Raw genomic sequence first — 27,687 nt, forward strand, 5'->3', positions numbered from 1 at the left:
GTTGATGGGGATGAAGAAAGAAGAGATTCTAGAAACTTTTGCAAGGAAGACTTTGGGATGCTGTAACCAGCCACCCTCTGATAGGTTCATGCGGAAGCCCCAGAGGCAGGCCCCGCGCGGCAGGGGCACCGGATGCCAGCTCTCAGATGCCCGAGCAAACCACTCGTGCTGCAATCTTGGGGTCCTCCCAGGGAGTGAGTGGGTCACACAGTCGTTTTTCATTTCAAGTGGCTCATGGGGCTAAAGAATTTGGGGACCTTCCCACCAGCAAGCCTTTGTTTCTGTCTTCCAGGGCATGCTGTGCAGGGGCGGGCTCCAGGTAAGAAGTTCTCTGGGTGCTCTCTGCCCCCACCCTGGGGGCTAGCCCAGCCTGAGCAGCGGGAGGAGATTGGAGCTTTGCAGCCTGGAGGGTGAAGGTGGGGCCTGTCCAATTTCCACCCACCTCATTGCTGCTTGTTCCAGACTTTCTGCTGGGGCCTGCAGCCTTAGTCTTGGAGCCCGGGAGAGTCACAGGGGGTTGACGGACGGTGGAGGAGATTGAGGAGGGACAAAAGATTTTTTGACTTTTTTTTTTTAAACAGGTGCTTAAGAAATTACTTAGAGGAAATAATCACTGGGTTGTGTGAGTCTCTATTTTATTTGGTGCACGCCGGGTCTGGTGGGAAAAAAGGTGGAATTTTAAATAATTTTGGAGTTATAACTGATGTAATTAGGTGCTCAGTGAACACTTAGCATCGAGCTGTGCTTATTAAAATTACTGTTTTAATCAGAACATTGCCGGAGAATCATTAATAATACAATGGCTTGATTCTCTGGAACTCTAATTAGACCTGGACTTTTAACCACCTGAGCGTAATCTGGATACACACGGCGGGGGATGCACGAGGAGGGGAAGGAGCCCTGAGATGGCCCTGGAGCCACTGCCTGGGAGCCACTGCCGGGGAGGGTGTGGCGGCCACGTGGTGGAAGTGGGAGGGTCCGCGGGGCTTGGGGAAGGTCTACAGAATTGGCAGGAGACCCTCGCCCGCCGCTGGGGCCCACACCTGCCTCCTGCCTCGTTCTAAAGGCAACCAGCAGTCACAGACCCAGCTAAAGGCCATTTGCCCAGATGCTCTGCCTGCACCTGCCCCTCACCTTGGCCTAACACGCCTTCAGGGAGGGGCGTGCCTGAGTCCCTGCCCAGCCCCTGGACATCAGAACTCCAAGGGGTCACTCACTAAGTCATCAAGAGACGTTGATCCCGTGAGGGCCTGGGGCTGCCTCCTCTTTTTCTGTCTTGCATTTGGTGTCCCCACACAGACAGGCCACATGATTTGCCGAGTTTCTCTGGAATGTTCCAGTCCTTAGGAACACTTTGCAGGTAACAGGGTCCAGAGCAGGAGGGAAATGAGTGGACCTGATTGTGTCTCCTGGGATGCCCGGGTGAGCTGGTGCTTGGGGAGAGGGGTCAGTGGCCCCGCACACATGGCTGTGAGCACAGAGTTTTGGTGTCACTGCCCCTTTAGCTGGTGACTCAGTGTGTCAACAACACCAGCTCAGCCTCCCCAGCAGAGTCCTGTGACAGGTGTCACAGAGGTGGCTGGCAGCAAAGGAAATGAAAACACGCCCTCTTGCCCCCAAGCTTGCTAACTAGCTGGAAGGACATCACAAAGACGTAAGAACAAGGCTGAGGGCACTTAAAAGGCAGATACAGAGAAGTGAACATTGAGTCGGATCCAAGGAGGGCATGGGGAGTTAAGTGGTGAGCAGAGTGGGGCAGGGGTGCTGTGTTCTCCAAGGCGCACTACACCTGCAGAGGCACGGAAGGGGAGGTGGCCCCCTCTGCTGCTACTCCAGGACACCAGGCTCGGAACCGAGATAGCCCTTCTGCGCAATTTGACAGTGGCACCCCCTCACCACGGCTTGGGGAGATGAGTGAGGGCAAGATTTCAGCCCCCACTTGTACCTCAGCCAGATGCCTTTGTGCGGTACACAACCTGAACCATCGTGTCTGGTAACCCCGAGGCCCAAAGTCTCTAGGGAAGGAGGGAGTCCAAATGTGGTTAGCAGGTGTAACAGAGTTATAACCCAGCCCCAGAGGGAATAAATACTGTGGTGCCTTCTTACAAGTCTTGCAAGGCAGGTGGGAGTTGACTGTGGGTCCAGGCACAGGGAAAGCTTCCTGGAGGGAGCAGGACTTGAGAAGGGGCAGGGTGAAAAGTGTCCTGGGTGCGGAGATGCCCTAAACCAAAGGGGGGAGAGAGAGAATGAGCTTTGGGGACAGAGGAAGGGCACACATGGGAGGTCCCCATTCTGATTCCATGTCTTTCCAACTCCTTAGAGACATTTAAAGCAATTATCAAGAAAGCAAAACAAGTCTGGGTCTCCCTCTGGGCGGAATCTCCATAAACCAACACCACCAGGAGGAAGGGGGGGGGGGGGAGGGAGGGAGAGCTCCGTACTAGGGAAGTCTCAGCAGAGGCTCCAGGCCCTGAGGAGGAGTGGGGGGGGGGGGGGCAGAGCTGAAGACTGTGTTTGGGGGAGGAGCTTGATGGTTCCCTGGCCCCTTCTGGACTTAGCACAGTCCACTCTCCCCAGGGGAAGAGTGAGAGTCTAGAGACTGGCCTTAGTATTTCAGAAACATTCAGGCCCCACTCAGGAATTCTTGCACTTCTTGGGTCTGGCACTGTGGCACGGGTTTGGGTCCCAGCTGCTCTGCTTCTGATCTTCTCCCTGCCTATGGGCCTGGGAAGGAGCAGAAGATGGCCCAAGTGCTTGGGGCCCTGGACCCATGTGGGAGCCTGGATGGGGTTCCAGGCACCCGGCTTCAGCCTGGCCTACCCCTGGTTGTTACAGCCATTTGGGGAGTGACCCAGCAGATGGAAGATCTCTGTCTCTCCCTCTGTCTGTCATTCTGCCTTTCAAATAAATAAACAAAGACACATTTAAAAAAAAAAAAAAGAATTCTTAGACTTTAGAAAAAGGAATGCCAAGAATCAGAAGCCCAGACACCTCCGCGTATGTGAGCCGTCACCGCACACTGCTCCGGGTATACAAACACTCAACAGCACACACACTCCACACCACACTACATAGGTCCATCACATACCAACACGCCGACAACACACACAGTTCCCCAGGGCTCCTTGCACCTGCTCATGTCACTCACACACAGACACGCCTGTGCACAGCTGGGAGAAGGGACGGGCCACCAGGCATGGTCTCCATCAGCTGGTGGGGGAGAAGGATTAGGGCAGCCCAAGATTATCCCGAGTTTAAAATGACCAACAGACTTCTTAGCAGGTTTAGACGCTTAATAAGAACCCAGTGAGGGAGAGCCATGCAGACGTCACCCACAAAGGGCCACAAACATCTTACCGACAGGCTGAGAGTCCAGTCTGACTGCTGTTAGAATTCGTCAACAAACAACCAAGCCCAGCCTCCTATTCAAGGCTCTAACACAATTGAGAGAACAGGCCCTGAGGCCAGACAGACCAGGGTTTGCATTCTGTTTGGACCCTTGCCTAGCTTTGGTTCCGTGGTCCTGTTAGTCTGCTTGTTTAAATTTCAGTTCCTTCATCTGTGAGATACTGGTGATTACTCCTGGTAGGGGTGTTGTGAGGATTAAATTAAGTCCTGGGAAGCTGGGAGAGTAATTTATAATCGTAGTAACAATTTATTATTATAATTACTGGGCATTTTCACTATCACCTCTTGTTCCCTACCCCCACCCCTTTTGGTTTTCTGCAAACAAGGAAAGCCCACCGGATGGGGGCGCCCGAGGAAGAGAAGGGAGACAGGAAATCAGAGACCCAGGAAAGAGTAGTGGACCAGGGCCGGGAGAGGAGGGGGCAGGGGTGACAGAGGACGGCTCAGACACCACCCACTGAGCCCGTGAGCTTTCTGGGTGCTGGCTATCAGGGGAAGGAGAGGTCCTGGAGGGGCTGGGCCATGATGGCACAGCCCTCCCAAGATTTTCTTAAATAAGAGCTTTTCACGTACCAGAAAATTCACCTTCTTTGGAGCACACAATTAAGGAGTATGCTCACAGTTTGAACAACCATTGCCAAGTCAGTCTCGGAATACGGTCATCGTGCCCCCAGCAGAAACCCCATGCTCTGAGCAATAACTCCCATTCTCTTAACCACTCCAGCCCGGGCAACCCCAGCTGACTTGCTGTCTCCAGGAACTTGCCTAGGTGGGACATTACACACCAGTGGAACCATACTATATGTGGTCCCTTGTGCCTGGCTTCTCTCACTTAGCATAATGTTTCCCGGGTTCATTCATATTCTAGAATATACGGGTGACGTCCTAAATGTCTTGCTTCAAAGGCAAGTAGGTAAAGGAAAAGAGCCGAGCACCCCCCAACACGAGCACGTGTCCCGGTGGAAATGTTCCAATTGCTTGCCCCCAAGAAGTCTCACCGAATGAAGCTGAGTCATCCACTTAGAGACTTGGGCATCAGGCAGTTGGATTCTTTGTTTTCATCATTGGGGAAACCAAGCCCCGGTGAAATGACAGGTTTTCGAGTGTGGGCTTTTTGCACCCGCCACACACTTCTCACGGAGAAGGGAAAACAAAATAGGTTCCAAACGCAAGCGTCTCCTGTCTCTGGTTTTATGGCTTAGATTTAATGTTAAGAGACAAATCAGAGTGTCTTGGTATTCTGTCCATATGTCTCCCTCTCACCTCTTAAAAGTGACAATTCCCAACTCAGTTTTTACAACCCACGAGGATGTCTCTCCGCTAATGGTTCTCTGTCACTGTGTATGCTGGAAGTGATTTTATGTGTTAAGATGGGAGCCTTGGGGTGCGTGAAAGCAGAAAGCAACACCCCTGGGCCAAAGGCACTTCCCGAGGTAGGAGGGGCTTGGAAACCAGACTGGAAGGACTAGGCTATTTATTGGACACAGGAGGCGTCAATCACTTTTGTTGTAGAGCTGAACAGAGATGTGTCTATTCCTTAGGGCAGCTCCCCTGAGAGTTACAGGAATGACAAGGTGTCAGCTCCGCCCAGCTGAGCCCCAAGACAGAAAGTATTTACAGACTACAACACACATGCAGCTTAACCCTCTGTGTGGATGTCCCCCAGCATCACCCACGGCCACCAGATGTCCGTCTAGGGCCACAGGTGAAGACACGGAACTTCATGAAATATAGAATCAGCCAGACCACTGACATACGCTCCAGGCAAACCCAGTGAAAGAGAGTTGAGAAAGTATATTTCCTATACATGCAAGGCCTTCTTTCTTTCCTTAAAAAAAAAAAATATCAGTATTGATTTAGCTGGAATTATAGAGAGAAGAAATTACCCACAGCTAGGCCAAGACAGTGCTCCAAGGTATGGTGTCCTGGGAGGCCGGGCATGATGGCAGCAGTAGTGGCCACAGTGAGGGGACAGGGAAGAGCTCAGATAATGGGGTGAGACAGAGAAGTACAGGTGTGAAACCTGACCACTTCCTGCGGGCTCTTCGGCGAGCAGCATCTTGGTTTTCTTAGTGGGTATGGTGGGAGTCTCAGAACCAGAGTCATTTGAATTTGTAACAACTGCACCAATGGCCTTTGGTGTAGGACCCGACTTCAGGACATGAACCAACAGTCCCACGCCGCTGTTCTGGAAAGGTCGAGCATTGCTGATGCAGGAGCCCCCCCCCCCCCCCCCACGCATCCCCTTACACGCAGGAACAGCAGGACAGATGGGTGAATACAGTGCATCAGAAGTGCCTTGCTTCCCAGGCTGCCCTAGGACCAGGGGTATGGGCGAGGCCTCCCGGGGCCACTGCCTGCAGGTCCCCACGCTCCTGGGGGCTGTCCAGTGCTCAGTGCACGAACCCCGGCCTCCGGCATGGGGGAGACAACGGTCACATGTACCCAGTCCTAAAGCCCCTCCCTCCAGTGCAATTCATGTGTTAGTGCCAAACAAATAGGTGATCCCAGATGAGGGAAATCGGATTCTGGAAAGAGTGAGGTGATTAGAATTTTCTCCATTCATCTGGGCATGCTCCAGTTTGCACTGGGAGCATACATTTGCGTGTTGAATTCCGGAGGCCCCAAATATTAGAATATTAGATAAACTAAAATGAATTCTTGTAATCCTCTGTGATCACATTCAAACCCAATATTCTCAGACTGGCACACGGACCAGCTTTGCCGGCCTGCTTTCCTCTGTGTGCTCCTATTAAAATGATTTTCTCAAACACTGCGTGAGCTCCAGAGACACGCCTGGCACCGACCTGTCCCTGCTCTCCTGGTAAGTTGGGGCCTAATGGTGGAAGACACCGGATAGATATTCACCTGATTTGTGGCATACATTAGAGACACTCAGAGAGCCATGTGCGCTCTGATTGGGGTGAACTGGAGGCTTTGCATTCTGCTGGGGCACAAGGAAGAAGGGTGACATGCAGATGGCACCGAGTGGATGCTCTCTGTCTCTACAGGTTCAAATATCCACACGGCTCTTTAGTCCGCAGCCTGTTCCCCTGTGAGAGTGAGAGAGCGCGTCTGGAGAAGGGATGGTTGGTGGCTGGGACTGGTGGCCTCAGGCTAGGGAAAAGGCCTGCAACCGTGAGTGACTCATGGGAGGGCCTGGAGGGTGAGTGCTACCAGGCCAGGGTGCAGAGCAGCAGCCCAGCAAAGCCTGGCTCCCTGCAGACATCTGCTGGACCTGGGGGAGCATGTCTGACACCAGCACACAGTGGACTGGTTCCCAACGGCTTCTCCTCCTGCAGCTCTGGAGAGGGGACCAGTGCTGGGATACACTTGGGGAGTCGCACAGATCCCTGCTCACTGGGCTCCAGGGCGGGGTGGGGGTGATCTCGTCACACTGACACTGCCAGGACTCATCCCCAACCACTGAAGCTCCTTCTCAAAGCCACCATTCAGTGGACACCTGCTGGGCACCGTGCTCGGTGCGCCACGCACATCATCTCATTTAATCCTTGCAGAAACCCAGTGAAGTCGATTCCACCAGCACTGGCAAATTCACCTAAGAGGAAACCAGTGCCAAATGAGATTGGGGGAGGCCACTGCTTAGCCAGGGCAAGGCCAGGCTTCCAGAGCCTGCCCCGCCCACCACACCACTCTGCACCCCAGCCAGGAGCAGGTAACCTGGAAGTGTGCTCAGAGCCTGTGGTGTCCGCTGGCCTGCCCGGCCTCCTGGGAGCCAGGGCTCTGCTTCCGCTCTGGCCCTCACCTCCCCACGTCCGCCACACCCCTGGGAAGAGACGCAGGCACACTGTGTCCTGGGCCCAGGGACAGGTGACCTTTCCAATTCAGCACCTGTATAAATCTTACCTAATGAAGTTAAGGGGAAGAGAAATGAGTGAGTAAGTGAAGGTTAGATCACTCCCTGCAGAAAATTGATGCTGACAGCGCAGGCCAAGGAGAGACCTTCCAAGAGAAGCGCTCAAACTTCCATGCCCCCAGTCTGAGGGCGACGCAGGGGCTGCTGCCCCCGACACAGGCGAGGCGGGCTCTGTCAAGTCCAAGGCCAGCGCCTCAAGAAATGAGAGCCGGAAAGCTGTACTCTGCCCTGGCTAATTTTTTCCAGAAGCTGATTTGGGTGTGACTCACGTATGTGTGCACACACACAGGCACACACATACTCACACACATGTGTGTGTTCTGTTTACACTACAGCTCCTGCAACCAATCAAGACCTAGTTGTTTGCATCTGCCTGGCTCATTGCTGGCCTCCCAGGGACCCCTGGGCCGTGCCTTCCTGTCAGCACCCACTTGTTAGCCTCCTGTCTCCCTGTCACCATTATAACTGTCACCAGTCTCAAGTGCCACCTCCCTGCACTGCGCATCTCAGCTTAGCTGGCTCGGAGCTAGAGCAGACTACGTGGCTGCGCTCGGGGAGGAAGCAAAGCAGAAAAAGCTGCTGGCCCTGGCGGCCAGGGGTGGCCGGGCTTGGAGCGTGTGCCAGCAGTGGTGGAGGCTGGGGAAAGGGTGAGAGGGAGAGGACGCCTGGTAAAGCTCCAAGGGCAAAATCAAGGCTGCTGACCCCCGGAGTGACTCTGGGGCAGTTGCTTGCTGGCCTGAGTCTCAGTGCAGCTCCTTAGGGAAAGGAGCGGGGAGGGGAGGCCAGGAGAAGCCGGGCCCTGGGATCCCACCCTGGTGGAGGCAGCGAGCAGGGCGGATCTGTAATTCTGGGCGCCACTCCTCTGTGTGCCCACAGGGCTGTAGGAACCTGATCATGGAAACAGAGAGGCTCAGGAGGCCCCCGCACGGCTCGCTCACCCTGCAGAGTCGGGGCGGGGCTGCCAGGCTGGCAGGCGGGCGGAGAGACCCAGGGCCGAGAGCTGAGTAGCTCAACCCCTCCATCAAAGGTCACGGCCATTTTTCCAGGCGCTCCAGAGAAGCAGACAGAGAGCTCTGCTGATGGCAGGAGCTGACACTTGGCAGATGAGGCTCCACAGTTATCTGTTTCCTTCCTTATTCTTGTCTCCCAAGACAGAGAGCAACTGGCAGCCAACTCGCGGATGAAAAATGAGCAGCAAGTTAGTAGTCGGGGCTCCGGGTAGCAAAGAGGAAGCTCTTGAGCGACCCGAGGAGGGAGCACAGGACTTAGCCGGAGCCATTCCATGGGTTTGGCTCTTGCTCCGGCCCAGGCATTTTGCAGGGGTTCGTTATCCATTATTGAATTTCAGCAATCCCTGAGGTAGGTGCAGGTATTACTGGGATCCCCACTTTGCAGAGGAGAAAACTGGGGTTTGGCAAGGATAAGCCAGGCCACGCGAAAGAGCGACAGGGGAGGGAGCAGGCGTTTGGGCCGGCTGTTAGAAAGCCCGTGTCCCACGTTCAGTTCCCAGCTCTGGCTCCTGACTCCAGCTTCCTGCCAGTGCCGACCCCGGAGGCGGCTGATGGCTCACGTGCTTGGTTCCTGCCGCCCACGGGGGAGACCTGGACGCAGGGGAGTGAACCCGCAGATGGGAGCTCTCTTTGTCTCCATCTCTCAGATAAATCAATAGAGTGACAGACCTGCATGCACGTCTCATTGCCTCTGAAGACGGAGGACAAGTGCCTGGTGTGCCCCTGTGCTGTCTGCATTCCCACGGACTCTCTCTGCTCCTCCTCCTCCCCCTCCCTTCCGTCAACAAGTGTCTGCCGAGCACTGGCCACTGAGCGCCCAGCACTGGGTCTTCTCTCGAGGAGAGAGCAGCAGCTCGGCCCGGCCGGAACTCTGTGGCCCATCAGAGCCATAGAAATGATAGCACTGCTGAAGGAAACTGGCCCTCTCTCCCGGGCCCTCATCCTCCGGAAGCCGGCGTGGACAGAGCAGGTGGGCGTGGTGACCACGGGCTTCGGCTCACACTTGACGATGTGGTTCAGGGCTGCCACCTGCCTGGGGCCCACGGGTGGGCTTGCTCTCAGAGAACGTGGGGCCTGGGGTCGAGGCTTTAGCAGCCGGGAGAGTGTGAAGCCCCTTCTCTCTGCACTGAGGCTGCTTACTCCGTGGGGGGAGGGAGGGGTTGAGCCAACCTGGAAGCTGCACACCTGGGTGCCAGGGAAGTTTTGCCAGGATCAACACTTCCTAACCTTCACCTCCAGCTCCAACAGTATGCCCCAAATGTCCTCAATGCTCTCACATCTCCAAACTCTATCACTCTATCACACTCCTTTGCTTTTCATCACCTCTGGGTGAGCCCCTCCCCTAGAGCATGGCCTCCTCCAGGAAGCCTTCCTTGACTCGTAGGCCTTGTGAGTGGCGCCCTCTCATGGGCATCCAGCATGCTGCATGCTGTGCTGGCTGTATGCTTGTCTGATTTCTCTCGCTCTCTCTCTGTGTGTGTGATTGTGAGGCCATGTTCTATGCCATCAGTAGGCACAGTGGGCTCTCAGAGTTGTTGGAGGAGCCACTGGGTGGCCGAGAGGCTAAGACGTTGCTCTCCCCTCTGCCCATTTCCCCTGTCCAGTCTTCCTAGCCCGACTCTCCTCTGCCACCTCCCTCTTCCCATCACTGGACATCACGTGAAGCACAGAGGCCGACCCAGGCTGTTTGCTAAGCCCCCACCAGTTGATGACACAGCCAGTCCTCCTCCACCTGCTGCGCATGTCAAGCCCCAGCCTGTCTGCCCAGGTGGGCAGTGGGACGCACCTGGAGGGGAGGTGGCAAAGTTACCGATGCACAGAGACAAAGGCTCCGGCCTGCTCATGATGGAGTGGAGACTGTGGCTGAGTCGCTGGGTCCCCGAGCTGTCGGCTCTGCACAGATCAAAGGGCCAACAGGCAGAGCTCCGCTCCGCCGGGCTCTGAAAGCAGTGCAAGCCTGGAGGAGGAGCCTCACGGCGGGTACATGTGGCGATGTGGCCGGTGAGGCTGCCCCTCTGCACCCCGGAACACACGGGAATGTCTGATGTTTGGTCTCATCTGAGCCAGCCCCACCCCCAACACACACATGCACACAGGTACACACATGCATGCAAACACATGCACACGCAGACGCAGGGCACACAGCCTTGGCCACATGTTCGTGGCTAGAAAGACGGCACTGAATGTCATGGCCACCTCGCAGGTTCAAAGTGCACCTCATCAATGGGGAAACTGAGGCTCTAGTCGGCCTTCACTGAGCTACACCTCTGAGCAACTCTTACCACTCCCCTGTCACCCTGTCTGCCATCCCTCCACCTCCCTCTCCCACCCACTCAAAGTTTGATTCTCAAGTTCATTGCGAGGCCCAGCCCCAGGAGAAACCTTGTCTGATTGACAGGCAGCACGTGTGAGCGGCAGGCAGCACTCACGCGCCAGGAAGAAAAAAACCCGTGTGTGTCGGGAAAGCAGCTGGTCTCTCTGGCTGAGGAGTAACCAAAGAGACCAGCAGTGAGCTGCCCACGGGCATGGGAACCCCACGTGCACGGCGCTCAGGGGCGCAGTCCACACCTGAGCCCCTTCCCCTCCTCGAGGCCCCCCAGAGCCCTGTCCGCACGCCCTGTGCCCCACACCCCTCTGGGGGTGACCCCAGGACAATGTGCTTCTTTCCAAGGTTCCCCGACTTCCGCTCAACCTCCCATGTCGCCCGAAGCTGCCTCTCAGCCTCACGGCCACCGTGCCAGTCATCAGCAAATGGGAATAACTTTTCCCGATGGCCCCTCTGATGTTGCCATCTTTTGTGTTGATCAAAACAACAGAACGATCAGACTCTCGGCGACTGATTGAAGCCTAATTGGAAATCCAAAGTGGCACTAAATGTTATGGTCTAAATAAAACACATTCAATTACCGAAACTCAGTGCCGGGAGCGTGGGGAAGAGCTCCGGGAAGGAGCTGCAGAACAGGTTGCACGGTTCTGGGCCTCACCACTCGGCCCCCATGATTGGCTGGGTTGGACTCAGGACAGTGAGCTCAGCTCAGGGCACTGTCTGGAGTCTCAGGGACCCTCGTGAGAGCCCAGGACTGAACTGGCCCCGCTTTGCCTGGTTCACCCCGGGAATCCCAGTGGAGGGGCTGGATCAGGTTTCAGGGCAGACGTCCCCCCCACTCAGTGTTCTGTAGCTGCTCTCCTGGAAGGGGTGGGACAGTGTGCAGGGGCACCATGACCTCTCTGCTGGGGGCCATGAAGGGGCTGCCCTGGGGGTGCTGGGCGGGTGGGCTCTGCCACCTCCCAGACCTGACCTCCCTCTTTGATTCTGCCTCCCGAGAGGACTCTGAGCATCTTGTCCAGGTCACTCAACCTTGCTATGCCCGACTCCTTTCTGTGTCGCTCTCGGCAGAAGGGACCATGCCTAGAGGACACAGGACCCCCAACCCCTGTACCTTCCCCGGACAAGGGGGCTTTCCCCTCGCTCTCCCGCTAGAGGTACCTCTTGGCACGCAGGGCCTGGGGCACAGTGCTCTCCTTGATTAGTTTTTAAAAACTAAACAGTGCACCCTCCAACCTCGGAGGGTATGGGGTGAGGAGTTCCTGCTCTCAGTTTGGAGCCAGGTATGGGAAGTGCAGGAGGGGAGGTGCTGTCTGCAACCAAATGGCAGCCAGGGGGCGCTGTCTGCAGAAGCTCTGGGAGCTGCAGAGGACCTGGTTTCGGAAGGGTGGGGCAGAGGCTTAGCCCTGCAGCTCGCCAGCTTGGTGGCCCTGGGCAAATGACTTAACCAGATTGAATTTCAGTTTGCTTATCTCTAAAACAGGCCAGGAGACTAACACTTATCTCATGGGACTCGCTGAGGTCACGTTCGTAAACTAAAGTAAGAAAAACACAGCATCCATTAGATTTCAACACATCTTAGACTTGGGAGAGCTGAGAGGCCAGGCAGGGCGGCTCGGTTTCTTTTTCAGGTGTGGCCAACCCAGAGTGTGAGCTGCAGAGCTTGGCCTGGGGGTAACGGATGGGGCACAACCGCACAAGTGTGATTACTGCTCCCAACCTCTATTAAGCAAGTGACATGTGCCAAGTCCTTTTCATAGAGTGCTTTTTATGGCCTGTGTTAATTCACTTAATCCATTTAATTAAATTTAAGCAGATGTCATAATTGCACCCACTTTATAGATGAGGTAGCTGAGAACTGAGAGGTGAAGTAACTTGCCCAAGGCCATACAGCAGTAAGTGGCAGAGCCTGGACTTGAACCCAGGTCAGCAGGGAGACTGGAACCCACGCTCTGCATCTTGGACCACCATCTGCTCCTTCCCCTTCCTGCTTGGGAACACCTTGCCCCAGAGCCTGCCCCTCAGGGCTCTGTCGGCTCTTCTGCAAACTCAGATTCCAGTTTATCTGTCTCTACACAAAAGCATACTTTAGAGTGCTGTTGCTGAATGGGAACAGAAACAGAAAGAAACTGAGAAGGTCCCTATCTTTAGGGCAGGCCTGATTAATAAGAGACTCTTGGCTGGAATATTACTTAGGAAGAACCCCCGTCTCTATCTGCATATGCAAATGACTTGTCAGTGGACAGCTCTATGCATTATACATGGTAGACACTTAATGGTCTGTTGAGTGAATGTGTCTATGTATGCAAATGATATGCAAATCTTTCTCTATTTTAATTTGACTCTTGGGAATGTCTTCAGGGACTCTCCTGGGCCTAGCTTATTTTTAATTTTTTTTTTTAATTAAAAGTTTTTAAACACAACCAGTGTTTTCTCCTGCCTGTGCTGAGTGAGGCTGTTGCCAAGTTGGGAAGAGAATTCGGGGCTGGACCAGGCTCGTGGCGCTGAACCCTGATGCTTTCTTTGATTTACCTAGAAGGTGGCTGTTGTCTCTGGGCCTCCGTTCCCTTGCATCTCCCGGAGTGGGGAGAGGCGGGGCGGGGGGGGGGGTGCCTTCCGGGTTTCAGACCCCACGGATCCCACCCCTCAGTTGCAGAGGTGGCCTCCAGCTGGGCCTGCCTAGAAAGCGGAATCAAATCCCTGCCAAGGTCTCCAGCCCCCTGCCCACTTGGAGAAATGAAGGTTTTCGGCACCATAATCTGGGCATTGTATTCAATCATTTCTTTCCAAACTCAAGGATTTTGAAATAAGAGGCTGGCGCTTTCTCTCTTAAACACAGCAAGCCAAGCGTCTGATTAATAGGGTGGGTTTGCATTTCCTTTCCTGCATGTGAAAATATTTATTAAAGAAACTGCTCCGGTGCGAATATTAATAGCCAGAGAGTTCCAGGCTCTGTCTTCCTTGATGTTTGAAATGGGGGAAAGAAAAGGGGAAAATCAGAACCCTGCCCGCCCGCAGCTCTCCCTGCTGTTCCCTGGGCCTGCACCCGCCCCCCACACCCCTCCCCGGGAAGCAGGATGCAGCCCTTCCTTTGGGGACAGCTCCCCCGTGAGCGCTCAGCTCCTGGGCCACACTGGGGTCCCGCGCCCTTAACCAGAAACACATGTGCATCGCAGGCTGGGCTTGAAAGTGACACATTCTAAAACAAAAGCGCAGCAGCAATTCGCTTATCCTCACTTCCCTAATCCGCCAACTCTGTAATTCTCCCCCGAGCCCCCCCCCCCCCCACCACTCTCCGCCCTGCCCCCCTGGTCCGGGCCCCAGGCAGAAGGGAGGTGTCCTGTTACTGGGACTCGGTTTGCCTTGTCAAAATACACATGCCCGGTGTGCTCGGACTAAACAAATGTGCACGGAGACGTCAAAATAAACAGGCAGGGACATCTGCAAGTGTGGGTCCCGCAGTTCTTCCTTCCCTCCCGCAAGGTCTCCCGGTGCCTTCAGGGCTTGGCGGTTGAATAGCTTTAGGCGCAGGTGAACACTGACTACCGTGCGCATCACAGCGGCCCCTTTGAGGAGGGGTCTTGCTTTGGGTCCTAGATCTGGGTGAGCAGCGGTGGACCAGGTCTCCTCCAAATCAAGGAACCCAAACAGTTCTCCAGGGAAGCCGAGCGACAAGGTGTTCAACCCAGCAGGCAGCTACCGGAGGAGAGAGATCTCGGGCGCCCGAGGTCTTCGGGGAAGGGCAGCTTCCCAGTCTTTCAGAGACATTGCTGCTTCCGACCACTTCAGGCCCGAGTCCTTCTGATGACCAAGGACAGGGGTGGTGACAAGGTCACTCTCCCGTACCCCTAGGGGGTGGCCCCCAGTGTCCTGCTGACTGCAGGGGACCATGGAGCCAGGGTGCTCCAGAGCGAGCCGAGATGCTCTTGTCCCAGGAGGACTGCCCAGGAGTCCCTTGATGGCGCAACCTCCAGGGAGTGTGATCTTGCCCCTAAGAGACCCCCGCAAAGGCCGGCCGGAGCCACTGTGGGGCCCACGGACATTTGCCGGGCACCTCACTTGGCGTAGCAAGTCGACAGCACGTTCTAAAGCTGTTTCCCATGCCTCTCGGAAATCTGCCCGGGCCTGCTGACCCCCGGGGCAGGATGCTGGGTGCTGCCTGATGCTGATGGGTCCACAGAATGTCCCCGAACCTGACGTCCCATGTGGGGCCACACCGGCTGGTCTCAGGGGCCTGCCCCGGCTCTGAGGCCAAGTGGTTCCATGACCCTGGCAGACAGGGACCACACACCCATCTTCTTGGAGCCTGGGTTCCCCGAGGGTCCCCTTGCCCCAGAATCACCCAGGCGACAGGCAGCAGCACGGTGGAGAGGTGAGGGGGAAGACTCGAGTGGCTGCAGCCTCAAAAGCCGGGTCCCAGCGATGCACTGTGACTTCTGCCTGAGCCGCTGAGTTCAAGTCCAACCACCCTGGGGACCACCAGGCCTGCAAGGAAGCTCAGGGCACTGGGAGGAGCCTTGTCACCGGCATTCTGGTCAACCCGCCCAGCTGGTCCCTGCTCCTAGATCTCTATTTGGTTCCACATGAGGAAGGAGAAACTCCCAGATGATCTGGGCCGTTGGTGCCAGCCCAGCGCACCTGAATTCCTGACTCACACAGCCAGTGAGTGTGTGCAACACGTGCTTGGTGTACATCCTGACGTCCGGGCTGGCTGGTTGCACAGGGATACCTAACCACAGCAGTGTGCCGGCTGCTGGCACACAGAGGACACTCAGCACCGGGCTCTGAGCGTGCCCGCCTGTACAATGACAGCCTCCACTTCCACAATGAGCCTGGGACTCGCTGACGGATCCGGAAAGGCCACCAATGGAGAGCCCCCTGGATGGTCTCTTTTCGGTCCAGCGTCCACAGGTGCAGGTGAGCAGGGCCTGGAGGGCTGGGGCATGCCAGGGTCAGGGGCCCCCTCCCTGCTCTCCGTAGAGATGCATCCTGTTCTGACCTCCAGAGCGCACGTGGGCCTGGGGCTGCCTCTGTGTGCCCTGAGGGGAGTGTGACTGTTTAGTCTGCTGGGCACATTCCTGGATTTTAAAAATAAATACCAGATTTGGGAGTGACTCGGCCCAGGGCTGCCATCTGCCCTGCTTCTCAGGTCTTCCTGGGGAAGGGGCAGCGGGAACGGCAGGTCTGAGATTCTCGCCTGAGACTGGGAACTGGGGCCCACCACAATCGATAGAGGACGTGAGGCTAGACCGCTCGGAGGTCCCAGGAAAGTTCCAGTGACCCCCCTGATCGTTACAATATCCACAACCGCTTCCTGACGACGCTGACTGTGCCTCAGACCCGGCAGCAGGTCCTCTGTGTGCCCTGTGCTCTCTCAATCTCCAGTTACCGTGCGCAGGCCCATAACACAGGTGAAGACACTGAGGCTTAGAGAAGTTAAACAACTCTCGAACCCATAGGCGAGGACGCAGAGCCCATGGACTGGTGGCTGGGTTGGTTCCTGGGTGTAAGCACTTCACCGTGGTGCACTCCTGCTGCCCCGGGCCCTGACAAAGCAGGAAGAGGCCCGTACACCCCACCTGCTCTGAGCCCGCGCTCCCATCATCGGCCTCTCTGCCGTTCCCAAGGCTCCATCCCGCCAGCACGGGGCCTTTCTCCACTGTGACTCCCTTTTTCCATTTCACCCTTCGATGGATCATTTTATGCCTCTATTCCCTCTGCTAATTCAAACTAATTAAAGTATAAAATAGGATAATTGCTTCCCTCCCTGTACTCTTTGCCCCTCCACCCTGAGTACGGAGTTGTATTCCCTTTCTGGGAGTGGCCGGCCTGACAAGTTGGGTGGAAACCGGGGCTATCAAGTTTCCTTTCATCTTCGTGCTGGCTTTTGCACTTGGCCCGTGGCCTGATTTTCCCTGGACTCGCCGTCTGGCTTCTATTAGACACTGAGAGTATGGGGGCCACTTGCACTCATGCTCCTAACATCTGCGGATCTGCTGTGGGTTAAGGCGGGGCGTGCTTTCCAGGGAAGAGCGAGGCATCTTCTCGGTGGAGCACCTGGGCAATTAACGGGATTGGGAAATCAGGATCCAAATGTTCCCCTGGGACTGGCCGGTTGTAGCTCTATTAACAGAACATTAACATTGACTTGTTAGGCAGTGGCACTAACGATCCAAAACTTCTTACTAGTCCCATTGCTTAATTACATTTAATTGATAGATGGAGAGAGGGAGAGATGGAGAGAAGGAGAGAGAGAGAGAGGGAGAGAGAGAGGTGCTCTATAGGATTGTTCTAGCTCTGTAGGGAGGTGAAAATCTGTCCAGGCAGAACATGAGAACAGGGACTTGGTTCTATGCTCACGTGGCCCCAAGGATGTAATGGGTGCCATGTGTTTGGGGGAGGGTCTGGGAGCAGAGAGGCCCGTGCTGGGGGCAACGTGAAGGCAGACACGAGAGCAGACGCCCAGAGATCTGCCACCCAGTGGAGTGATGGAAACTCCATTCCCACGATGCCGTACAAGGTCAAAGCACGTTGAGAGAGCTCTGCCGTCAGCTGCCCAGTGCCCAGGTTTGGCTCTGGTTCACACGTGTCCCCGGAGTTCACGTGCTGAGAGCTTGGTCCCCAGCGTGGTGGTGGTGGGACGTGGGGGAACCTTTCAGAAGTGAGGGCAAATGAGAAACGCCGAGGTCATGGGGGCCACTGCCCTCGGGAGGAACTCATGTGGGCTCTGTGGAACCCTTGTTGGTTCCTGCGAGACGGTTGCCACGGAAGAGTCTGGTCACTTTCTGGCCTCTGTTTCTGTCTCGCTACACAATCTCTGTGAGTATGCTCCCTCCACGGTGCCACCCACCACCCCACAATGCAGCCAGGGGGCTCTGCCCAAAGCCTGGGCCAGACCCTTTGACCTTTCAGCTCCACGACTGTGAGCTGCATTGACGTCTCCTCTTTGTGAGTTACCCAGCCTCAAGAATTTTGTGCTAGTAACAGAAAGTGGACTAACACTGCCTCAGAGCAGGAATACATGTAACCAGAACCAAACCAGCATTCTGGCTCCCTCAAGAGAGAGCTCAGCCTTTGGGGAAGGAGCTCATAGCACACAGGGCCATGTGAATCCCTCCCTTGGCAAGTTCTCTGGGTTCTAACCTCAAGCCCATTTCTTGAGCTGTAGCTGTTACCTTCTCTGGAGGGAGAAGTTGCAGGCCCAGGATCTTGGATCTCAGATCCTGGAGAGACTTCAGAGCTAGATTTATCATCTGTCTTTAAAGATGGGAAGCTAGGGGTCCAGGTCAGCCAGAGAGAAGGAGCTGAGGCCCGGACTAGGACAGGGCTTCCCAGCTCAGGCTGAGGTCTGCTGTGGGGCCACCTGCCTAATCAGCCCTAAGAGCCTCACCCTCCTAACACAAACAGTGAGAGCCGAAAGGGGCTACACAGAATTCTACCTGCATTGGAGTGGCAGGTGAGGCAGGCAGAAGAGAAATCCCAGCTAGCTACTGTCTCAGCCTCACCTGGCCCTGACCTGCCTCGGGGCTGCAGAAAAGTGAGATGGGATCTATTGTAGCCTGGCCCAACCCTGGCTGTTACAGGCGTTTAAAGAGTGGGCCAGGGGCTGGCGCTGTGGCGTAGCGGGTAAAGCCACCACCTGCAGTGCTGGCATCCCATATGGGCACTGGTTTGAGTCCCAGCTGCTTTTCTAATCTAGCTCTCTGTTATGGCCTGGGAAAGCAGTGGAAGATGGCCCAAGTCCTTGGGCCTATGCACCTGTATGGGAGACCCGGAAGAAACTCCTGGTTCCTGGCTCCGGATCGGTGCAGCTCTGGCCATTGCAGCCAACAGGAGAGTGAACCAGTGAATGGAAGACCTCTCTCTCCCTCTCTCTGCCCCTGCCTCTCTGTAACTACCTTTCAAGTAAATAAATAAATCTTAAAAAAAAAAAAAAAGAGTGAGCCAGCAGATGGAAAATCTCTCTCTCTTTCTCCCTCTCCCTCTCTCTCTCTCTTTCACATGAATTAAATAAATAAAGTTTTAAAAGATTAAAAAAAAAAATGAGAGCTGGGATATGAATAGGAGTATTGGCCTTCAGGGACAATCCTGCTCTAAGGATTCTTCCTGATGTCCATTTTAAAATGCTTCTTAGGAAAAAAAACTACGCACGAATTTCAAGATTTCTTGCATCGAAATAAAAACTTCATATCGTTGAATTCCAGTTTCCAAGAACTTTTTGCAGTCCCCTCCCATCTGCCCCTCCCAGCTCCTGGGTGAAGCCCTGAGGGCCAAATGCTAGCACAGCTGGCCCAGGCCCAGGGCACCATCTCCCTCGCTCCTAAGTGCTCTCCTGCCGAGCATCACGCGGGTGACTGTGACCACCCTGTGCTCCCCACCGGCCGCTGGCGGATCGGCCTCCTGAGCTGCTCCTGGCTCTGTTCCTGACTCAGCCCCAGGAAGTCACCCAGCTACCTGTTTCTACATGATGTACAGCTCTCCAGGTGACGGGCCTCAGAGCACCACCACAGAGCCCCCAGGCTTCGCCTCCTGATTGCAGCTCCACCTGGGCCACTAATAGCTCACTTGCCCAGAGACAGCCCAGTGGCATTGACTCAAACTCTCCCCATGTCTGTGCAAGCGACCAGCTGCTCCTCACCCCTTCTGTTTGGTGTAGATTGCAATAACAAGTGGGCCCCTGAAGCGGAAGCTGACGATGCAGGCAAGAATGCTCTTACACAAGCTATGTGGCCCCTTGGCTGGGCCAGGGCAGGTAGCATCAGATGTGGATTCAAGAGGCCCGTATGGTCCCTGAAGTCCACTCCTCAGCCTCCAGCCCTGAAGTAGCCCCTATCCTTTGGCTCTATTTTGAATGCATTTTCAAAAAACATCCCATGTGAGAGAAAGAGGCACAACAAAAATACGTGCCCTGATAAACCTCCTCATCCCATGGAGGCCTCTTTGGTCACATCCATTTGCTACTTCTTCCTGGCCACTTCCCTGGGCTCAGAGAACACAGCTCAGACTCCAGGGCACCGGCCTGGTCCTCAGCCACACACGGTGCCTCCTGAAAACACCGCTCAAAGCCTCGGTCTCTGCCTTCCCTCTGAGCATCATTTATCTACCTACATGGGTCGCCGCCCGGCCACCCTTCCTCCTGGCTGTGTCTGTTCCTGCCCAAGCATCCAGAGTGGAATTCACCAAATGTCAAGGTGGTGGGATTGGATGACCTGTTGCTGTTTTATCTTCTACAATACTGAGCTTGAATTTGTAGGATGGACATCTACCACTTTTATCGCTTAAAAAAAAACAAAGAATAGGGAAAAAAGCAGATAATTTATAAAATTCAATCCAATATTATAACTACCTTGATACCTGTTTTTCTCCCTCAATAGATTGTAATCAACCCAATGGCAGCAACCAAGTCTCACTGACTTTGACTTTTCCAGTGCGTTGTTCCATATAAATATGTCTGACTATTTCATTGGGATGATGGGCCGCTGTTCATTTCCAAGACTCTCTGTTCCACTCCGGGTCTGGCAGAGCTGTCTCCAGCTCCACCGAGTTCCCATCTGGACCTGTTTAGGCCTCAACCGCGGGGACCACATGAAAGAAGGTGAGCAAGACAGGTGGGTTCAAGAGGCTCTGGGTGTAATTTGCATGCAATTAGCATACGATTTGTGTCATCTACTCGCAGGAAGCAATTTTCCAGTTAGAGCTGCATCACTGCTCCCCTTGATGCTGTCATGTGCCCGTTCTCCTCTGCCTTACTCCATCAGCTCGCTCCTCATCCCTCGATTCAGATCCCTTATGTTTGGAAAGAAAGGAGGGGAGGGGGAAGCCGATCACAGACTCCGGGAATCCTTGCAGGATAGGGTGAAGACCACGCGGGAATGGGGAGGCCCCTTATGAAAGCTCGCTGGTCCTCCAGCCCCACTCGGCGTCCTTGGCTGCTGGGACAGAGGCTCGTGCCTTCTTTGGCCTTTGCCATCCTCATCCTGCTCAGGCAAGTGACAAGAACACTGCTGGTGCTGGGGAGCTGCTAGCCACTGGCCGAGTGAGCACAATGGACCAGCCTCTGCTAAGGTCTACGCTTTGCCTTCTGGATCTCTGTGGATCCTCTCTCATCCCGCTTCCCCTCCCGCACGACAGCTCTGCGTGCGCTGGCCTGCTCTCTGCTCACCCACAGTCAGGGCAAATACACCCTGAGAGCATGGAGGGCGGAAGTCCGCTCTGCAGGGCTGCCCATGTCTGCAGGCGAAACTTCAGCTTCCCAGAGCTGACCAGCCTCTACCCTGCACCAGGCTGACACTCAGGCCAAGATGTTTATCTCCTTCTGGGGCCTATCTTGGATCCGTCTCTCCCAGGAGTGGGCCCAGCCTGGGGGCCTGGATTATTTACACCTCCTTGGCTCCCTTGAGCTGCAGACTCCGTGGGCCTGAGAGCAGTAAATCTCCCTCCTAATCACACCAAGCTGCTCTGTGCAGTCTGGCCCGTTCTTGCGGGGTTGTTCATCACTCGCCGAGACAGGGGCTGTGGCCTAGACAGAAGCCTCCGGGAAGTGGCTGGCCCCCCGGCTGCCGCTCCCTGGCTCCCTGCAAAAAGCCTCCAGGGCCACTGCTTCCCACAGGACCCCCGCGCGGCAAGCCCAGAGTTTGCTCTCATTCCAGGGAGCCACTTCTGAACAGAGGTGCCAGGCGATCGCGGGGTTCCCTGGACAGGAGGGACGCTGTCAGCACTCACCTGCCTCTCCGACATGACGTACAGGTAGCGCTGGTCGATGGAGAAGGCCATGTCCCTGAGGATGGGGCTCCCGTCCTTGAGCACAGAGACCATCTCGTACTGCACCCCGCCGTGGGGAGGACCATCCGCCCGGATCTGCAAGGGAAGCAAAGGCGTCCTTAGCATCTGCGCCCGACCTTCCCCGAGGGCGCCCTACCTCGATGGGGATCGGCTCGCTCACAGGCAACCATCCCGCGTCCCCCGCCACTACGCCACAGACAGAAGCACCACTTTTTTTTTTTTTTAATTTATTTTTTTGACAGGCAGAGTGGACAGTGAGAGAGAGAGAGACAGAGAGAAAGGTCTTCCTTTTTGCCATTGGTTCAACCTCCAATGGCCGCTGCGGCTGGTGCGCTGCGGCCGGTGCACCGCGCTGATCCAATGGCAGGAGCCAGGTGCTTCTCCTGGTCTCCCATGGGATGCAGGGCCCAAGGACTTGGGCCATCCTCCACTGTACTCCCTGGCCACAGCAGAGAGCTGGCCTGGAAGAGGGGCAACCGGGACAGAATCCGGTGCCCCGACCGGGACTAGAACCTGGTATGCCGGCGCTGCAAGGCGGAGGATTAGCCTAGTGAGCTGCGGCGCCAGCTACAAGCACCACTTTCATCTACTGGCCCCATCCTCACCGAGGGGACTGCTTTCCTAAGCATTCTGAGAGCTCTGGGCCTGGGATTCCTGCGGGTGGTTAACTTGCGTGTGCATAGATGCTCTCAGGACTGATTTTGAACAGCCCAGTGTGGCAGTCTCGTTCGCATCTACGTACATTTGTAGCACCGTGGGATGTGTGGGCATGCAAGCGAGCCTGCGCATCTGCTCACTTACTGGTGGCTGGGGTGGCGACTGTCAACATCTGTATGTAAGACCCTTGCCTTAGTCAGGTGCACAGCAGGGAGGATGGTGGGTAATTCTCCAAAAATCAAAAAGCTGGTGATCTAGAGAATCAAGATTTTCAGATCTCTGGCAAGTCTTTCTCTGTGCACAACACGCCCCGACTGTCTTCAAATCCAGCTGGTGAGATGCGGTAAGCCAGGACTGCTGGCTCCGTCTCTCTGAGCCCGTCCCAGGAAAATAAGTCAGACAGGACTTGGATGTCACTCGTCCTGGCGGCACATCGGACTCGTCTGGGCACTTTTACAGAAGATAACTGCCAAGGCCGGATGCATTCGTCAGAATCTCCATGGGTGGGGCCTAGCCACGGTCTTGGGGTTTAACCACCCCTCCTCCCTCAACCCACAGATTGAATTGGTAGCCAGGATCGAGTAACAGTGATGTAGTCCAGTGGTTCTACAACCAGTGTGTGGTAAAGTACATGCGTGGATCCACCCCAGGAGTTCTGACTTGGTGGGAACGAGGCCTGGGAATGTGCATTTCTCACAAATTCCCAGAGATGCTGATGATGCTGGTATGGGGGCTTGAGAAGTATGAGTGCACACTGACCCTGTGCAGAATACTGAACAGCAACAGGGAGAGTCCCCGAGGTCACCTGCAGAGGTGGCGGCTGGCAGGCCTTGTTGTGCCTCTCTCGCACTTTCTTGTTCCCAACAGGAAACAGTGACAGTGGATCAATACACCCTACCGCAGCTGCTTTCCGTCAGCCTCTGCCCGTCCAAGCACCCTCCTGACCCAGCCCCACCTCCTCCAGGAAGCCTCCCCAGCTTCTCTAATGGCTAATTACTTGCTCCCATGTGGATGCCTTTATTTCTACAGACATTTGTCCCGGGATTATAATCAATTGATTTGTTCATTGTATACGTCCCAGCGAACACGTATTGACCGCCTACTGGAACTGTTCTCTAATTGCTTCAGACGCACGCGAGTCCCGTCAGCACTTTGAAGGCCGGGGTGGGTTTGCCATTTCTCCTGTAACCCTCTGAGGACCAGCACAGCCTGGGCACATGGGTGGTGGTGGAGAAGAGGGAATGCCTGGGAAATGCTTGTTGTGGGGCCGCGAACTGTGAACTCACTGAGGCAGTGTAGTGTTGGATCAAAGAGAGGGCCAAGGACGAGAAGACGAAGCCTTCTCCTCTTTCGTACCCTTTCTCATTCTCTCCTGTGCACCTGTCTCGTCCCATACTGAGAGCTCTGGAGAGCAAGGGACCACGCCAAAGGTGGACCCAGCTGCCGGAAACCACGGGCAACACGTAAGGAACAGCTGGCCTCTTCCTTTTCCCCCAACCTCCGCTCGTGCCCTGTTTCTGCTTAGCTGGTGGGCTTCCTGCTGTCCAAAGCCAGGGCCTTGGCAGCTGCTGCCAGGCCCCTCCTTCCAGGGATGGGGTCAGCGGCCTCTTGTGTTCATCCTCCAGGAGTCAGCAATGACGTCACAGGGGCTGAGGCTACTCTGAGATCCAAGCCGGAAGAACAAGTGTCTCTGGCTGGGAGAGGGTCCCACAGTTAAAAGGGCTCTCCTTAGCTTTCAGAGCAGTCTTCTCCCTTAGATGGACACACCCAGTATCCGTAAGACCCTGAATGGAAATGGAGGCGCTTTCTGGCCCCAAGGGTCCCGGGCTACAATGGGAGCTGGAGGGAAGACTGAGTGTCCTGACTCCCAGCGGGCTTGTCCTCAGCTTTCTGTCTCCAGAAGAGGGGTTCAGGCTCAGCTTTCTGTCTGGGTCTGAAACACCGTCCCCCACTGGAGAGCAGACATCTCAGAGCCCCTGCCCCCCTCTCTGGGACGGCTGCTCCTCCCCAGGGAGATGGGAGCCTCCCTCGAGGTGCCGCCTAGCTCCGGAGCTGCAGAAGCAGCCCTCCCCACAGCCTGGGCCACGGCCCCCTCGCCTCAGGAGCCCGGCTGCCCTGTGCCAACCGCAGCATCCACCTGCCACACGCCCAGGCACCTACCACGTGCCCAGGTACCTGCTATGCGCCCACGTACTCCTGGCACTCACCATGCGCCTGGGCACCTGCCATGTAAGGCCTGGTGACCAAATCAGAAGGAAGAAGAATGTCCCAGTTCTGGCGTGCCCTCTGGGGTCCATGGGATGACACTGTCCTCGAGGCCAGATCAGCACTGGAGTTGAACCAGGGACAACTCAACATCACACTGCTGCAACCAGTTAGGGCCAGACCTGACCATAGAGCGGCCTAGTGAGAAAGCCTTTTAAAATCTCCTGTCTACAACCCAATCCAAGCAAACCAGAAGAAGCCAGCATCAAGTCCACAGAACTCTGAAACATCAGCACTCAAACCAAACCAGAATGGATGATGTAGCTGGTGCTGGACCCGAATGAAGCTGTCCTAGCTCATTCAGTCTGAATCCCCGGGAAGAAGGGCAGTACTGACCACCCCCCTGACCTCTTACTTCACGCTGTCTGCCGAAAGCTTGGGGAATCCATGGAGATATGCACAGGAGGTCAGAGAAATGGAGAACAGGGGTGCAGGAGAATGAGGTGCGCTGGGGGCTGGCGAGAAGGCAGGAGATCAGCCATGTAGCCGTCCCCACAGGGGCCACACAGCGATGTAGGCAGAGGACCCAAGCATCCTGCTCTTCCCTGACACTGTCCTACCTGGGCTTGAGGTCTGCCCAGCGGCACACTTTTGGGGAGTGGCCTCTCTCAGACTCGATTTCCCTGCCTGGATCACAGGAGGAAGCACCTGTTCAGTGCCTGTCTCAGGAGAGTCACAGGTTTCTACATCGGCCAGAGCTGCCAGAGCGTTGGAGCCTCTCCATCCAGGGCGCCAGTCAGGGGGTGCTGGGGCTCAAACCAGCTCCAGGGGACCCACCCAGAGGGACACAGCTGGCCCAGGGAGGGCCGAGGGAGAAGGGCACATTGCAGTGCGAGCCCACGCACCCCCTTATTTCAGTCCTGGATGGAAAGTTGCCCCCCTCCTGGCTGGGCACGGGAAGGTGAGGGGACAGTCAGGGAGTCCCTAAACAAGAGTGAGGTTTTGAAAGCCACCCAACAGTGCCCATCCTGTGGAGTCACACCAAGTAACAATTCTCCTTAGTGTTTAAGCTGGTGTCCCCAAGGCAGGTTAGAGTGATCCCAAGGACAACAGTGCACTGACCACTGACGTAGGCCAGGAATGCAACTCACGAGCAGCCACTGGCAGACCAAGCTGTGCAGTCCCAGCATCTGGAGGAGGAGCCTGGAGCTGGGGCACAGGAGGGAGGTGGCCGGGACAGGTGCCACGGGTGCCACGAGCCTATTTTCCTGGCTGGGTTTCTCCTCTCCCAGGAGGCTTGACCACAGTGGGTGTGCAGAAGTTAGCAGGACCCGTGTGTTGGGATGGGGCTCAGAGGCAGGTTGCACAAGAAAGAGGGTCTGCTAGAGGAGAGGGCCAGGTTCATGAGGCCTGCCAAAGACAAAGTGCACCCACACTGCCACACATGGGGACTGGGGACTTCCTGTTACTAAGACTTGATAATAGAAGGTGACCACATGAGCCAGTCATCCGCCTGGGGGGGGGGGTCTCTAGCACCCAGTAACCCCCTCTGCTCACGGCACCACGTGGCCCTGCCCAGGGGCAGTGAGGGAGACTTGGTGAATTTGCAGAGGGAGCTGTTCGCCTGCTGAATTTCACAATAGCCACCACCTCCCTAGCTCCTCAATGTGCAGGCAGAGTTGGAAGTACGGAACAAACACAGCGCATTTAATCCTGGCAAGGACCCCCGAGGCGAATGCTAGGACTTCCCATTGTGCAGCTCAGGAATGAGAGTCAGGCAGCTTTCCCAAGCCACGTGGCTGAGCAATGGCAGAGCCAGGGTCACCCACGGAGCCCTGGTTGTCAGCCTCCATGGGACTCCTGAGAGGACGCTAAGGAGCAGAGAGCGGCAGGAGATGGGCCGACTGGAAGCCTAATTCTCCCCCATCCACTCTCTCCCTTCAGACCCCTAGGCCCAAATGGGACAATGACCAGTGACGCACCCAGAACCCAATTGCGAGGGCTTCGTTTCGGGACGAGGGCTGTTTTGGGGGCGGGAACACCGGAGGTAAGCAGCGTCCAGGGGAGAGCACCTTCCTGTTGTCCTGGTGAACAGGCCTTGCAAATGAGCAGGAAATAGCAACCTGGTGGTGTCTCCCCTCTAGTTTTACCTTTTAAATTTTTTACTTATTTGAAAGGCAGACACACATGCACAGAAGCTGGGAGAGAGAGAGAGAGAGAGAGGTCACTCTTCCATCTGCGGGTTCACTCACTAAATGCTTGCAACAGCTGGGGCTGGCCCAGGCGGAAGCCAGGAGCAGGGAACTCCATCCAGCTCTCCCACGTGAGTGGCTGGGACCCATCCACTTGAGCTGTCACTGCTGCCCCCCAGGACGCGCATTGGCAGGGAGCAGGACTCGGCGGCAGTGGGGCTCAAACTCAGGCACTCGGGCATCAGATGAGGGTGTCCCAAGCAGTGTCTTGACCGCTGCGCCAAATGCCCAACCCTTTCCTTGAAACCACAGCTATGGCTCTGCAGAAATTAATGGCGGCCTCTTTACTGGAACATCAATGAAATCAGCAGAGCCAATTAAGTTGCTTACCTGCAGGCCCCTCCAAACTCTTCTGCACTCCTGTTTTCTCTAACCCCAAATTACAGCGCCCTCACTCAGCCTCTGAACTCTTCTCACCACCTTGCTATGAGTAGGACGAGATCGGGCAGTCGTGGTCATTTTATTTATTTTTTTGATGAGAGCTGCTACAAAGCAGTGGGCTGGGGGACTCTTCCTCTGTAGCAGGGAGGCCGGTGTGACAGGCGTCAGCAGGTGGAGGGAGGCACGGGCTCCCGTCTGCAGAGCTGGGACCCAATCCCCATTCTCTTAATTGCCTGGGTGACTTCAGGCAGACACTTGACTTGTTTGGATAATAGTTTCAGTAGCTGCCAAATAAGGGCGGCTGCTCCTGTCCTTCCCAGCTCAGAAAGGATATTGTGAAAACGAAATGAGTTATTAGCTATGAATTTCAGTACTGTCCACCGCTTATTTATGACGTGCTGCCTGCGAGCTGGGCCTGCGTTAGGAGCTGGGGACGCTGATAAATGATCCAGCCGTCTTCACTAACATGTGGGCTGTGCTTGTGAGGATGGCTTTGCGTGGGGGACCCAAGGGGACAGTGTGGGGAAGGGGCAGTGCCCTACCTGGCCTGGAGGAGGCCCTGGGGGAGGCTTCCTGGGGAAAGCGAGGCCCCCGGTGGAGCGCGCAAGTGGAAATGTGCATGTCTTTGGAAAATGTGAAGTGTGATATAAATATAAAGGTTCCAGGCCGGCTGGCTGGGGACTTGCTCTCTCAGACCCGAGCGTTTGGAGAGGAAGAGACTGATGCTGAGTTAGTGAGGGCTCCGCACGAATTTCAGTGGAGCGGATCACCCACTGCCCGAAAATCCCC

At 55.6% G+C, this 27,687-nt stretch overlaps 1 protein-coding gene across 1 annotated transcript in view; it reads right to left on the reverse strand.

The window, feature by feature from the left end:
• The window catches only part of PLXNA2 (plexin A2), a 199,956-nt gene that overhangs the window by 84,959 nt on the left and 87,310 nt on the right, over positions 1 to 27,687 (reverse strand). The window contains exon 4 of the mRNA XM_062210276.1: positions 21,344 to 21,478. Within this exon, the coding sequence (XP_062066260.1) occupies positions 21,344 to 21,478 (135 nt within the window). The remainder of the gene's footprint in view (positions 1 to 21,343; positions 21,479 to 27,687) is intronic.

Source organism: Lepus europaeus, chromosome 14 (assembly GCF_033115175.1).
Source record: "Lepus europaeus isolate LE1 chromosome 14, mLepTim1.pri, whole genome shotgun sequence".
In the NCBI taxonomy this organism is placed as follows: Eukaryota; Metazoa; Chordata; class Mammalia; order Lagomorpha; family Leporidae; genus Lepus; species Lepus europaeus.